Source organism: Pelobates fuscus, chromosome 1, assembly GCF_036172605.1.
Source record: "Pelobates fuscus isolate aPelFus1 chromosome 1, aPelFus1.pri, whole genome shotgun sequence".
NCBI lineage: Eukaryota > Metazoa > Chordata > Amphibia > Anura > Pelobatidae > Pelobates > Pelobates fuscus.
The window spans coordinates 137681869-137697765 of NC_086317.1; the positions used below are offsets into that span (position 1 = coordinate 137681869).

Sequence of the window (15897 nt, forward strand, 5' to 3'; positions counted from 1 at the left end):
CTCTTCGTGAAAAGATCAACCATATATTAAAACATGAACTCAATATTCAGCTTTCCCCATCTCATTTAAAATGTGTTTTCCCTCACACGCTCAATTAATTAGCAAGAGACACCAGCAGAAATGATTCAAATTAATTTATTTTCATACATGCTTCACACAATCAACTCTTCCTATCTCAATGAATGACAGAATGGAGCCTCACCATTAAGCCTATTCATATTTAGTGGTCTTGCCCCAGCTACTTAAATAGTTTTGGAAAATAGCCCTGAACCACATCCATTTCATCACTTGCATTCCTGCCATATAATCTCCCACAGAGCACATTCTCTATCAATGTCAGAAGAAAATAAATAAATAAAATCCTTCATTTCTCATCTTCCCAGAAGACTGGTAGTTCATGTATTTAAGATACATCGATGACTTAGTTCAGTCCGCCCAGGGGTGCTGCCTGCTTCACTATAAAAGTTGGTTTAGTTGGCAAATCATTACCAAATCTTTCGAATATTTTTCCTTTCAACTGTTCATTTAAAAGCTTTGAGACATTCTTACAAGGATAGCTAAATATATATTTTTTGCCATATTTTCATAGCATACTTCACAGGGTTCAAATAAAAGTGTACTTTTCCCATCAGCAGATGGTCCTGTTCCCCTTTACAAACCATATTTCATTATCCACATACTGTGCTCCCTTTATACTTTCTGAATGCATGTAGTTGTGTTTAAAGGGACACTCCAAGCACCATAACAACTATAGCTTATTGTGATGCTTAATGAAGCTATTTCTGCATGCCCTCCTTTTTTGAACGAGTTTGACAAAATCCTTTGGAATCCCAAGAGCCTAAAGCCTACTTGCTTATATTGTAGCTCTATAATTGGGCCTGAGTGGATTTAACAGCTCTGAGAAGGCCTTCCTGATTTCGGACAGCTTAGTCATTCCAATTCCCTGGGAAGCCAATCACTACAAGGCGTAAGCACACACTGCATGCTCATAGCATTCACACTACAAGGCGCTTACACCATTTTTAGAACGTACAAGTTAAAAAAAAACAAACAAAAAAAAAAGTATATTATACAAACACACACACACTTTTTCTTCTTTGTGTATATTCACATCTATAGTAATAACATAATGGACAGTATACATTTGTAAAAACTGTAGCCTTTTATCATCAATCCCTTTCACCGCATCATCATTCAAATTCACACGGTTGAAATCTTTTTAGAGCCGCAGGACAAAAGATATACACAAATGATAGCTATGCACGATGAATAGATAGATACAATAAAAAGACAACTATACACCACAGACAGTATACTGGTATAAGTTTTAAATGCCTTTTATAAATCTAGAGGAATTGGGAAATAGATTAAAGGGACACTATAGCTAATAGCTCCCTTAAGGCATTTTCATGTAAAATGCCTTACATTTGATAGAATGTTTACATTGCCTATAGGGACACCTCCAAGTGGCCACTCCTTAGATGACCACTTGAGGGGTTTCCTGGCTCAGGGCTGCACAGTAAGCAGCCCTGCCTTTCAGCGTCCCCACACTATGCATGGAGATGCTGAATGTTCCTCATAGAGAAGCATTGATTTAATGCATCTCTATGAGGAGGTCCTGATTTGGTCACAATGCCATTTGGCCCCCGCCCTCATGCCAATTTTAGCCAATCCAATGCTTTTCCTATAGGAAAGCGTTGGATTGGCTTAAAATTGGCCATTTCGATTATGTCACAAAGGGGGCTGAGCCAGTGCCGCAGACCCACGCGACGCTGGAAATAGGGTGAGCCACCTATATGGTGGGTTTAGCACTATAGGGTCAGGAATACATGTTTGTGTTCCTGACCCTATAGTGATCCTTTAAATTCAGCTAGCATTATATATAAACAGCACCCGAGATGAAATATTTAATGATGGACAAGAATAGGAATGGATTCTATAGAGACGCAATGTACTGATATACACTCAGATATTCCGATCAATAAAAAATAGAAAGCAAATCATTTGGGCACACACATTTTCCTAATGCCAGGACTGCAGCACTCACATGTATTTTATGATAGTCTCTCTTCTAAAGCGGATGGAAATTATCACCAAGTAGAGTATCTCATCACTTGTCAGGGATTTATAACTCCCAGAATGAGAGCTGAAGAGGCATAATATGCAAGAAACAAGGAGTTGCATGGAGAACAGACAGTTTTATATTACTGGTATGCAAGGTGAATGAGGAGTGCTACAGAGCAGTAATCTATGGTTAATAGGTTTAATTAAATAACATCTACCAAATTAAATAGGCAGGAGGAATGTGTGCCACAGAAATAGTAAAAAAAAAAAAAAAAAAAAAAAAAAAAAAAAAAAAGTGAAAGGAACACTATAGGTACCATAACCATTTTAACGCATGAAAGTGGTTATGGTGCATGGAGATTGTGTGTGTTGGGCACCGCATTACTGCTAAAGTGTGAGAGTTTTTCAGCCCAGCCTCCAATGACGATATGGGGGGAGGCAGAGCTATATTTCCGCATTGCACCATTGCAAATTATACCAGGGGTAGTCCGCAGTATGTGGCGGAGAGATCTCGGCTGACATTCTCAGCCATTTGTGCTCCGCTTTACCCTGGTATGACATTAAGAGTAGGACTGCTCCGCCGCTGCCATTTTGTCGTTTGAAGCTGAGCTTCAGGCTGCTGGGGATCAAGAATATTTACTAAATATGGAGTAAACGATGTATTAGTGATGTAGGTCTCGGCAGACACAGACTGTAGGCACCATAACCAATACGTTAAAGTGGTTTTGGTGCCTACAGTATTCCTTTAAATATTAAGAATCATCAAAACCTTAAATGAGCTTGGCAGACAGCGATTTACATTGACAATTTTTAGATATAGGTAAGAACGTCACACCCCAGATGAGGACACAATAGAGCAATTTAAGAAGAAGGGGTGATATTATTTAAGATATGAGAAATACTAAAATATCTTCATAGTTAAAAAAAAAAAAAAAAAAAAAATGTAAAGAACTTCACAATACTAAACAAATCTAGCTTCCACTGAATGAATATATATATATATATATATATATATATATATATATATATATATATATATATTTTATTAAAACCAGTAAGAATACATTTAGCCTTCAGGTGTCCATGTAGCTTCTGGGATATTGATTGTGTTTATTATGTAACTCAAATGGCAATCAATTTTTTGACAGAGTAAGAATAGCTGAGTTGACTCAGTAGTAACTAGTGGGCTATGACAGCAACTATATGTAGGGTTAGTTCAGGAGTACACATCTATCCAGAACGGACAGCTTTGTGAAGCAAAATTCAGTTTATTGGCATTAAAAGACATCTATACCAACAATGGTAGAGGATCCATGTTCATTTTCAAGTAAAAAATAAATAAATAAATAAAAAAAAATGTATATATAACAAAAACTCTAAAAAGAGATCCAGTGACGATCAATGTTTTATAATTCTTGATACATTATTTAAAAAAAAAAAAACCTTACATATTCTCCAGCCCTGTACAAAAGACACACACAAAAACAACCTAAAACAAAAAAAGTGAACACAAAAAATTAAATAAATAACAAACTGAAATAAATTAAATAAAAATATCTCCGATTTCTGCTGTGATGAACGCATTACAGCATGCACTTAATCTGCACTGGGTTTAACTTAATTGGATTTATATTTTTTGTTTTTAAAATTAAAAAGGTTTCACTTTTGTAAAAAAAAATAATTTTATTTAACACCATCTTTTTCGAACTGGCCAGGTGCTGGATATTCCATAGTTAAGTAGAATAGACAAACACATTGGATCTGCAGAGTGTTCAACTACTGACTGTAGCACTGTTGATCTGGAGTTCTAGACCATTCACCTTGGCACTGCAGATGTCTGTGAAATACATTTCCCATGATGCTATGACTATATCCTCTCTAACATCTGCAGTACTCAGGTTAGCCATTACTGGCCTAGGCAAACCCAGAGTGTGGAAAACATTTAGCATACACTTTGTGTAAACTGTAATTTGTAGAAGTGGCTACCAGATGCCATGCTACCCTTTAACTGCTGGTGGGTATTAGTTAGTACTTTACTTCTAACATCAGAACAGGGTATTTTCTAGCTGCTTATTTTTCTCATACAGCTAGGAAACCGGATCAACCTATTCATGGTAAAGATGGCCTCGTGGGAAATCCACAATAAACACATTGGTCTTGTGTGGGATGCTCTATCATTCCATCTGCATAAGTTGGCAATGTGATACCGCATGGGCACCCCCACCTTTATAATATCAAACATGCTCTCATGTTTCATGATCAAGCTCCAGTGACTTACTAAATGCAAATTGAAGAGAAACTCAATTCTAGTTTAAAGCTGCTTTGGAAGAGGGGGGAAATCAAGTATGCTGCAGTAGAAAAGATGGATCACACGTGAGAGGCCACAAACTCTTTACAATGGCCGCTTAGTACACAGAATTACATGACTGATGTCAGAGAAGGTGATGAAGAGAACTGAGAAATAGATTTTAAAAAAAAATAAAATAAATAAAACGGTTATAAAAAGAAAACTTGCAGAGCAAAAGCAATGTCTACGTTGTCGCTCACTAGCAAGTATTAAACATTTCAATGAACAGTGCTGTGCTGGTACAGGAACATAGAACAATTTTCATCTCTGTAGCCTACTAGAAAACAAAAATGTCTGCCACCACTGACCCTATGCCGACAAATATATTCCAATATTGTAAGCATATGCTTATAATAGCAACAGACACTGTGAGCTTGACCTCTTCATGGCAAGGCAAATTATGTAATGATAGCCCTTGCACACCCTCCTTCAAAAAAAGGCTTTTAAATGTGTTGTCCAAGTTAGGCATGTATTGCTTCTATTTAGTAAACATGACATGTTAGATAGCCACTACATGGAACAGTGGTTATGTACCATCAAGTCACAATATAGCATTACTATATGGCATTAATTTAGCGGAATATTTATGTGCAACACCAATTTTCCCATCAAACCCCACATAATCAAATAGCATAAAAGACCAATAATGTTCAAATGATAAAGCGGGTAATGGGATAAACATACAGCAATATAGCATTTAGGGAGAGTGACCCTAGAATTCTTAGAAACTGTTTCATGATGGTTTCAGACTAGCAGGAAAAAAGAAAAAAAAACACAAGCACCACCTCAATATACATAGAGTCTTCACCTAAATTATATTTAAGCCGATGATTCAAGAGAAAACAATACATAGGATTACAATTTAAGCTCACCAGTCTGTCACTACACAGCGCTTCTATTTTATTAAAAAATAATTTTAATAGTAGATGGACAACATTATACATCTTAAATCCAATTCACAGTAGAAACTAATTTTGTGATATTACATTGTACTTGTTTCGCAATTTACTGTAATTTCTGTATAGCGTAATTAGAATGAGCAACTTTTTATTCACAATATATTACACTAACATTAGTTGGTTCAAAAACAACAACAACAACAACAAACACCTCTGCAATTTAGAGCAAATAAATATACACATGCTACATCTCAACGTCACAAAAAGGCAAGTTCTACTTAAATATTATTCTAAATTGAAATAAATTTTCTGATTGAGAACAATAATCATGCCTAATCAACCCCTACCACAAATAGCTGATGTGAGTTGCAGTACGTTAATATCCAGCTCTTTATTGGGGTGAAGATCATGTCTATGGCAGTGGTAGCTTAGCCCTGTAGCTCCAGCTATGATGGACTACTAATCCCTAGATGTCTAGCCATGGATTTGGATGAGCATCCTAGGAAGTACAGTTCAGTGCCACTGGGGTGATAAAGGTTTGTCAAGTCATAGGAAACACTATACAAAAAAGATAGGAGTGCCAAGCCTTAGCAATCATTGGTCAAGGAGGGCAACTGCAAGTCTCCCTGGTTATTTTGCTAGCACTGTGCATAGGATTAGTGAGTGCAAGACACTTACCGGGTTTAACAGTCTTCAGACGGATAGGCTCCCTAAAGTGCCTGATCACAGCTAAGGTGTCCCTGTGTGTCAGGCCACTCACCGGGGTCCCATTCACCTCCAACAGGACGTCTCCCTGGCTGGGCACCTTGCCCGCTATATAGCTGGCAACGTCCTCTCTCAATCGCCCCAAATAGGGGAACTCTCCATGCTCTGCGCCCCCCCGCACCTCCAGCAGGGAGCTGGGATCTCCCCCCAGCCCAGACAGCCCACACTCCTGCACTTTACTCAACCAGTGTTTCTTCTTCTTCAGGGTTTTGGACATGGTGCCTCATCCGTAGATCCCCCCTCTACTCCAAGCAATCAGATAGACACGCAGGGGGCTGGCTGATCAGCCCCCCTCTTCCCAAACAAAAATAAAAAAGACAAGTATCCAACAGGTAGATGTCAGAGTGACTTGAGACAGCTGGGAACGGGTACAATGTAAGCCCGTGCACATGGAATCCTAAACACTCTGTATGGAACCCTGAGAGTCACTCCGTGACTCTTCCCTTCCTGTACGGGAGGATGAACCACACACCGAGCGCGCATGCGCGGGAGCAGGCCAGCCCACTGTTAATGGTCTTCAGACATTGGAGCCCGGCGTTATAACAGCCCAGCACGGACACTCCTCCACGACTGTGGTCAAGGCTCTGCAGTACCCATGATTCGGCCACTAGGTGGCACGAGTATAGTTTATACACGGCTACCAATTAGGGCAAATATTGCTTACCCTTTTTCTTTTTTTTTCTTCTAGAAATGCTTATGGAAATTCCAGGAAAAAACATTATCAGGGCTGAGTTTAAATCATTGTTAACCTACAGGGTGCTTATTTATTTATGTATGAGCAGTATAGGTCACTGGAGTACAGGGAAATCTGGCAATGTTAAAGAATGGGGAATAGGGTCTCAAAATCCATAATATTTTCCTGGCTCTATATCACTGTTTTCATGTTGATGGGTGGTACATGAAAAGGCTGCCGTGCAGGATGCAGAGTTTTTATGCTGGAGAAGAGAAGTTAGTTCAAAGACCAAGACAGGAGGGTTCCCAAAGAAAATCCCCTGCTAAAAATTTTTTTAAAAAAATTAATGCTGTAATGTAAGAATGCTTTGTACATGTACTCCTGACACTACCGGTATACTTGTAAAAACATAGTTTAGGTCTCCGGAACCCGTGTTAGAAGACTAAAAGGTGACTATACTTATCTATTTTCCAGCACTGCATGTGTCATTGCAGGTTGCTCCAATCCCGTTCCATCTCCTTTGCTGAGTTCATCAAAATTGACATTCTCATTCAATTCAATGTTTTCCCATAGATAAATATAATTGTATAAATTAGTATCAATACACACTTGGAATGAAATTAGGGATTATTCTAGCTTTAGTGACTGAATAATCTAAATTTTATTAACGACAGGAGGCGAATATTTGCTTTATCTTTCTTTACTGAACTTCCCAGCAGCAAAGGAACGGTTAACAGTAATGTAAAAAGTTCAACCAATCAGATAGTATAACAGTATTATATGATGTCATCAAACTCCTCCCATATCCTCTTTCTTGCTGTGGTCGATGATATGTCTGTGTCAACCGTGTAAACTGTAACGATGAACTGCGGACTAAGTAGGAGTCCTGAAGTAGTCAACATGTGGAATCTTCAGCGTGCTTGAAGGAGCTGTATATACAAAGGTAGGTATTTTTCACACTAAGGGAATAGAGAAAAGACGTGAGAGTATAGGTTCTCATACTAGGTGAATGCAATTTATGGCATGTATGTTAAGAACAAATTGTAGTTACTCTTTGAATATAATATTGAATATTTCAAACACTAGATTAGAAGTGTTATGGCGTGAACTTATGGCAGATGGTGTATAAAGTGTGTGTAACCAGTAGACTGGAATGCATAGTAACTTACCTGGGCGGGTGTTAGAAAGTGAAAATAAAGAAGGGGGGGGAAATATTCGCCTCCTGTCGTTAATAAAATTTAGATTATTCAGTCACTAAAGCTAGAATAATGCCTAATTTTATGGCAAGACAGGAGGCTTCATATTTGCTGTTTTAACGCTCCTATATGATAGAAGATGCAGCATGTGTCATAGGTTTGAAATAAAATGTACGGAATGTGGACTCTCTGGACCAATCTGCAGATGACAAATGTCTGAGTGGGAGCTCCTCGCGCGAAAGGCTGAGGATGCGGCTGCTCCTCTGACTGAATATGCGCCAAAATTTGAGTCAATGCCTGCTTGCGCTAGTATCCATCTGATCCACCGTGCGACGGTGGGTGCGGATACCGGTTTGTGTGGTTTTACATAAGACACGAGGAGGGGTCTGGCTAACCTGATCCCTCGTAAAAGTCTACAGACTGAAGGATGTTTCCCTATTGACGCATTGTCAATGGGATTATGGGCCGCAGAGATAGTGGATCTATAGACATTAATTGATCGATAGGATTTACCTTGATCAAATAGGGTAGACAGAAAATTTAGGATGATCGTCAGAGGTGCTGAAAAGGGATCGGTGTCCCTTTCCAAACACCAGCTGACCCATGTCTTCCATGCAGCGATGTAAGCTCGACTAGTGCCTGGGGCCCAGGAGTCCCATAGGAGAGCCTGAGTTGTCTCCGAAAGTCCTGAGATGTTCCAAGATCCCCTGAAACGGTCCAAGCTACAAGCTGGAGCCGGTCCTGAAGGACGAGTGGGTGAAAGTGCCCTGTTGGGTTCCTGAGGATGTCGGGTGATCGAGGTAGAAGAATTGGATAGTTCACTGATAATTCTAACAGGGTTGGAAACCAAGTCTGGGTTCTCCTTAGTGGAGTGACAATGACTATCGTCACTATTAGGGCTTTGACCCGGTAGAGGGTGCGTTGGATCATGGAGAAAGGTGGGAACGCATAGGCTCCTGTCTCCGGCCAAGGATGTAGAAAGGCGTCGACTGCCCATGACTGGGGTCTGGGAGCCAGCTGATAAAGGCTTCCGTCTGGCGGTTCAGACGGGATGCAAACAGGTCCAGTGTAAGGGGCCCGTGAAGGCAATGAATTTGGAACACGCGGGGGTCTAATTGCCAGTCGCTTACATCCCTCCAGTGGCGAGAGAACCAATCCGCGACTAGGTTGTCCGTACCCAGAAGATATTCCGCTCTGATAGATAAGTTCCGTTCTAGACAGAATTGGTAAAGATCCTTGGTCAGATCGGATAGTAGCTTGGATCGGGAGCCTCCTAACCGATTCACATAGCGCACTGCAGAGACGTTGTCCATGCGCAGTACTAGTGAACAGTTGAAACAGTCTTTCTCAAAACTGCGAATTGCGAAAGATCCTGTAATCAATTCCAAACAATTGATGTGCAGTGCTTGTTCGGATGGGGACCTAAGTCCCCCTGTGGACCCTTGGGCGCATGTGGCGCCCCATCCCAGGAGACTGGCATCGGATTCCAGAATGAAATCTGGTTGTGATCCGAAGATGGCTTTGCCATTCCAGGCTTCCATATTGTGAAGCCACCAGTGAAGTTCTATACGAACTTCGTCTGTCAGTTGGATGTACTGATCGTAGGAGGTGGAACGGAGTAGGTAGTATGTCTTGAGCCGTTGCATGGCTCGGTAGTGTAAAGGTCCTGGGTAAATGGCTTGGATAGAGGCGGACAGTAGGCCTACAGTATGGGCCAGATCGCGTAAGCGAATCTGATGGGTTGATAACAATTTGCGAATGTCTTGTGCCATTATCAGGATGTCATCCAAATATATGATGGATCGAATCCCCTGTGATCGGAGTAGCGCCATCACTAGTTTCATCAGTTTCGTGAAACATCATGGTGCGGAGCATAGTCCGAACGGGAGGCATGTGAATTGCCAGATTTCCTCTTGCCAGAGGAATTGAAGGAAAGCTCGATGGTTGCGAGCAATAGGAACTGTGAGGTATGCGTCTTTGAGATCGAAGCTGGAGAACCAATCTCCCACGCAAAGGAGGTCCCTGAGTAGATGGATGCCCTCCATCTTGAAGTGGCGATACCTGACAAAGTGATTCAGGTTTTTTTAAGTTCATAATTGGGCGTAGGTCTCCAGTTTTTTGTGGCCAAAAAAAAAATGTTGCTTAGAAAAGTATGCGGGAAAGGGGATTTCTCTATTGGCCCTTTTTTTTACTAGCTTGCGCAGTTCGGTTTGTAGTGTCAGGTTGTCTGCTGCAGACATCTGTAGTGGTGTAGGTGGTGTGTCCTGGAAGGGGTGGAAAGGAAATCTATTTGAACCCTTGGACTGTGTGTAGGATCCATAGATCCTGAGAAAGTAATTCCCACTGTTGGAAAAACTGGTTAATCGACCTGCTATAGGTACATTGGAAGAAGGGAGATTTATTACCTGGAGCAGCTCTTCCGCGTAGGGAGGCAGATCCACGTCCCCGGATAGACCCTCTATTAGTGAATAGTTGCCTGTGGTAGGGTCGGGGTTGTCCCGATTGCCAATAGTTTTCAGAGGGGCGAGGCCTGTAGCCTGTGAAGGCGATTTTGCTGTTCGTTCGGCCTCTATAACGTCCAGCTCTCCCAGAAAAACGGCCTGACTGAGAACGAAAAACCCTGCGCAAGGAGGATTGGGCCTTATTTAGGGTGGTGAACACCGCTACATGTTTGGAAACAGGGCTCGAGTCCTGCAGGAACGCGTGGGAACGGCGTTCCTGCACTTTTCCCACAGCAGGAACCGTTCCCATTACTAGTCCTGCAGGACCCAGGGCTGGCACAAGCGGCTGCCAGAGCAGGGGGAGCACAAATCCGAATCCCCTGTGTCTGACTGGGGACTCGGATTTCTAAACTCACCTCTCCCCCTGCAGTCAGTGGAGTCGTCCGGCCTCTCCTGATGATGTCAGTAGGAGGGGGCGTGACTTTCTCTGCTCTTCTCACAGGACCGCTGGGGAGCAGAGGAAGCCACGCCCCCTCATCCTGACATCATCAGGAGAGGCCGGCTTCCTCCACTGACTGCAGGCTGCAGGTTCCAGATCCTGTCCCACCCCTCCTGGCCCAAGGTAAGCCTCAGGGAGGGGGGAAGGCACTTTATTTTTATTTTTTTTGTCCCTTTCCCCAGTCCCTGTCCCCCTCCTCAGTCCCTGTCCCCCTCCTCAGGCCCTGTCTCCCTCCGCAGGCCCTGTCCCCCCTCCTCAGTCCCTGTCCCCCCTCCTCAGTCCCTGTCCCCCCTCCTCAGTCCCTGTCCCCCCTCCTCAGTCCCTGTCTCCCACCTCAGTCCCTGTCCCCCTATTTAAGGCCCTGTCCCCCCTCCTCAGTCCCTGTCTCCCTCCTTAGTCCCTTTCCCCAGTCCCTGTCCCCCTCCTCAAGCCCTATCCCCTTACTCAGTCCCTGTCCCCCTATTTAAGGCCCTGTCCCCCCTCCTCAGTCCCTGTCCCCCCTCCTCAGTCCCTGTCCTCCCTCCTCAGTCCCTGTCTCCCACCTCAGTCCCTGTCCCCCTATTTAAGGCCCTGTCCCCCTCCCCAGTCCCTGTCTCCCTCCTTAGTCCCTTTCCCCAGTCCCTGTCCCCCTCCTCAAGCCCTATCCCCTTACTCAGTCCCTGTCCCCCTCCTCAGTCCCTGTCCCCCTATTTAAGGTCCTGTCCCCCCTCCTCAGTCCCTGTCTCCCTCCTCAGTCCCTGTCCCCCTATTTAAGGCCCTGCCCCCCCTCCTCAGTCCCTGTCCCCCTCCTCCAGCCCCTGCTCCCTTCATCAGCCCCTGCCCCCCTCCTCAGCCTCTGTCCCCCTCCTCAGTCTCTGTCCCCCTCCTCAGCCCCTGTCCCCCTCCTCAGCCCCTGTCCCCCTCCTCAGCCCCTGTCCCCCTCCTCAGCCCCTGTCCCCCTCCTCAGCCCCTGTCCCCCTCCTCAGCCCCTATCCACCTTACTCAGCCCCTGTCCACCTTACTCAGCCCCTGTCCACCTTACTCAGCCCTTGTCCACCTTACTCAGCCCCTGTCCACCTTACTCAGCCCCTGTCCACCTTACTCAGCCCCGTGCTCTTACTCAGTCCCTGCATACGAGCATCAGCCCCTGCCCCCCTCCTCAGTCCCTGTCCCCTTCCTCAGCCCCTGCCCCTCTTCCTCAGCCCCTGCCCCTCTTTCTCAGCCCCTGCCCCTCTTCCTCAGCCCCTGCCCCTCTTCCTCAGCCCCTGCCCCTCTTCCTCAGCCCCTGCCCCTCTTCCTCAGCCCCTGCCCCTCTTCCTCAGCCCCTGCCCCTCTTCCTCAGCCCCTGTTCCTCTTCCTCAGCCCCTGCCCCTCTTCCTCAGCCCCTGCCCCTCTTCCTCAGCCCCTGCCCCTCTTCCTCAGCCCCTGCCCCTCTTCCTCAGCCCCTGCCCCTCTTCCTCAGCCCCTGCCCCTCTTCCTCAGCCCCTGCCCCTCTTCCTCAGCCCCTGCCCCTCTTCCTCAGCCCCTGCCCCTCTTCCTCAGCCCCTGTCCCCCTTCCTCAGCCCCTGTCCCCCTTCCTCAGCCCCTGTCCCCCTTCCTCAGCCCCTGTCCCCCTTCCTCAGCCCATGCCCCCCCTCCTAAGCTCCTGTCCCTCTTCCTCAGCTCCTGTCCCCCTCTTCAGCCCCGTGCCCTTACTCAGCCCCTGCATACAAGCGTATCATTTTTTTGGGGGTGAGGGGGGGGCGGGGAGTGGATCTTGGGTGAGTTCCTGCACTTTTTTACCCAGGACTTGACCCCTGTTTGGAAAGGTCTTTCATGAATGAGTCCCCAAACAGTAATCCATTGCCTCTGGTCCCAGTTCTCGGGAGCTCAGATCGGCTAATTTTGCATCCAGTTTGTACAGTGCTGCCTAGCGTCTCTCGGTGGACATGGCCACATTAGCGTTGCCTAGTAAGCATAAGGCTCTCTGGGCCCACTCTCTAACTGTGTTTGGGTCAAATCTGGCGTGAGAGCTACCTTGTTTGGAATGGTCGGTCGAGGGCACTCGGCTCTGAGTTTTGCCCTAATTTCTTTGTCCAGTGGTTTGCATAACCACATTTTACAAAAGTTGGAAATGTGCTCTGGTGGAGCCCATTCTGCCGACCGTGGGTGTCTGATGACCCTGGGGTCAAATAAAGGGACACCCGAAGCATCCAGAAGGATGTCTGAATCGGGTCCTTTTGATTAGGTAGTATAGCATCTAGATCTTTATGTGTGAGAAAGGTTTCCTTGACAAATTCCGATGGGGTATCCCCTAGCGCATTCGCCGAGGGGTCCTCATCAGAATATCCAAGGAAATAATCGTCAACCTCGTCTAACGTGTGGGATGTAGACCCTCTAAGGGGTTAAAGTTAGCTTGAACGGGGCGAGTGGCAATCAATTTTTGGGACTTGGCAGGAGCCTTGCCCTTGCCCGCAGACCTACTCTCCCCTTTCCAGGGGCGTTTGCGTGTAACCTCCTAATCCGAGGGTTGCGAGTCCTCGGAATCAGAGAGTTGACGTGCAGTAGGGGTGACTTCGGCCGAAGTCTTCTAATGAAAGGCTGCTAATGCCTTGGGGATGGAATCTGCAATGGTTGAAACCAACCAGGCTCTGAGTACCTGGGATATAGCGGGCTCATTAGTCAGACATGGTATGTCTTAGAGCGGTTGCCAAACAGTTAAGTATATTAATTTGAAAGAATGGAGTTGAATGGGGTTCACCCAAAATTATTTCAGAGTATAGATGGGGGTCACCCAAAATATTTGTGTAGTTTAATACGTAGGCGGCACTCAATATTTAGTGGGGTTGTCCACTAAAATATACACAAGTGGGTTGTACCACTATGATAGTAAACAGTGGGGTTAACGACTTAATTATAACCATAGACAGTGGGGTTCACCACTGAGTAGTAATAACGTGTTGTATCACTTAATTATAGTGTATTTGTATAAGGGGATCACCCTTAACAGTAATATTGGTGTTAAAACATCTTAAGAATTGATATTAAAGTGTTGTATCACTTTAATTATAGTGCATTTGTATAAGGGGGTCACCCTTAACAGTAATATTGGTGTTAAAACACCTTAAGAATTGATATTAAAGTGTTGTATCACTTTAATTATAGTGCATTTGTATAAGGGGGTCACCCTTAACAGTAATATTGGTGTTAAAACACCTTAAGAATTGATATTAAAGTGTTGTATCACTTTAATTATAGTGTATTTGTATAAGGGGGTCACCCTTAACAGTAATATTGGTGTTAAAACACCTTAAGAATTGATATTAAAGTGCTGTATCACTTTAATTATAGTGCATTTGTATAAGGGGGTCACCCTGAACAGTAATATTGGTGTTAAAAACACCTTAGGAATTGATATTAAAGACACTCAATATAATGAAGTGGCAGATAATAAAATGGTGGGGGTCACCCACAAAGCCTTCCTTTATTTAGTAACAACAATGATAATACAGCAGGTGTTGGAAAAAATCCTGAGAAGGAAATAAAAGGGGGGAAAAAATCACTAAAAGAAATTAAGGTATTAGCACTTGAAGGTGCTATAAACAGAAGAGGAAAATAGTACTTACCAGATCCGAAGTCAGGCGAGTTGATCGCTGCTCTGGTGACTGGAACGCGAATAAAATGGCCGCCGCCAGCAAAAGGGCGGGAAACAATGCACTTGCTAAGTGCTGATGCGAACAGGCGGGGTAACGCGAGGGCGCGAAACTGAGAATAGTAAAAAGCAGTAATGAGTCGCAGGAGGAAAAACCTCCTGCGATTTAAAGGGAAAACCTAAATAAAGTTTAATAGGAAATTGACAAAGTAGTCCAAGATTGAATAGAATGAAATTAAAATAAATAGAGCATAGATGTTTCCACAGAAAGTGTTGTTAAAGTGATAAGTGAATAAAGTGTTAAAGGTATATGACCATTGTAATACATTTTTTAATTGAAATAGTGTATTAAAGGTTAAATTATACAGCAATATAATTAGAGTAGACTCACCTGGGAGGCAAGCAGCAAAGAAAGAGGGTATGGGAGGAGTTTGATGACATCATATAATACTGTTATACTATCTGATTGGTTGAACTTTTTACATTACTGTTAACTGTTCCTTTGCTGCTGGGAGGTTCAGTAAAGAAAGATAAAGCAAATATGAAGCCTCCTGTCTTGCCATAAAATTTTATATATATATATATTTCTAAATGTACATTTATACATTATATATAATTTATACATATTTACATTATTTTACTAATTATGTATTGGTGACCTGCCTGATAACCCAGGCAGAGAGTCCAGAGAATTTAATTTGCAAGCTCTATATTTGACTCTGTAACTGTCCAAAACCCCATAAAACATGTACATACGGGGTAATGTTATAGTCTTGAGACATTGCTGACCACCAATATTAGTGTTTTAGAGCAGTAAAGTGTATGATGACAATGATATCGGCGGTGAAAGGGCAGTTTTTGTGTGAAAATTACAAAAAACAAATATGACCACTAACTTTCCGAGGGTTTGTGACTAAGTGGCCACTACAAAGGACTAGATATGCCCCATTTACTTACCCTGGGTTGTCTACTTTTGCCAATGGTATGCCATAATTTTCATTCTTGGGCTGCCATAATGCTTGACGATGCAACTAGTACTGCATAAACAAATTGATTTAACTCCTAATTAAAGATAATTGAGCAGTGAGACTGCATGGGCATGATCTATACACCAAAACTGCTTCATCAAGCTTAAGTTGTTTTGGTGACCATAGTGTTTCTTTAATGATTTAGTTTTTTGTCGTGCTGCATTATAAATTTGGGTCCAATCAGATGTCTTCCTTGATGACATTGAAGGATGGATATGTATCTGTCTGTATTTCTCAACATTGAGAAGACCATTAGTTCTTGCCAAATCCTAAACACCACTTGCAGAAATGCAGACCCAAACCTGCCAGGAACCTCCACCATGCTACACTGTTGCCTGCGTACACCCCTTCTTGTACGGCTTTCAAGCCCTGGGG

The 15897-nt window shown here is 43.7% G+C and overlaps 1 protein-coding gene across 2 annotated transcripts in view; it reads right to left on the bottom strand.

The window, feature by feature from the left end:
- The window catches only part of MAGI3 (membrane associated guanylate kinase, WW and PDZ domain containing 3), a 309487-nt gene extending 302975 nt beyond the window's left edge, over nucleotides 1-6512 (bottom strand). For both annotated transcript variants that reach the window (XM_063450667.1, XM_063450673.1), the window contains exon 1: nucleotides 5989-6512. In XM_063450667.1, coding sequence (XP_063306737.1) covers nucleotides 5989-6292 — 304 coding nt within the window. In that variant the 5' untranslated portion in view covers nucleotides 6293-6512. The remainder of the gene's footprint in view (nucleotides 1-5988) is intronic.
- Between the last annotated feature and the right edge of the window lie 9385 nt (nucleotides 6513-15897).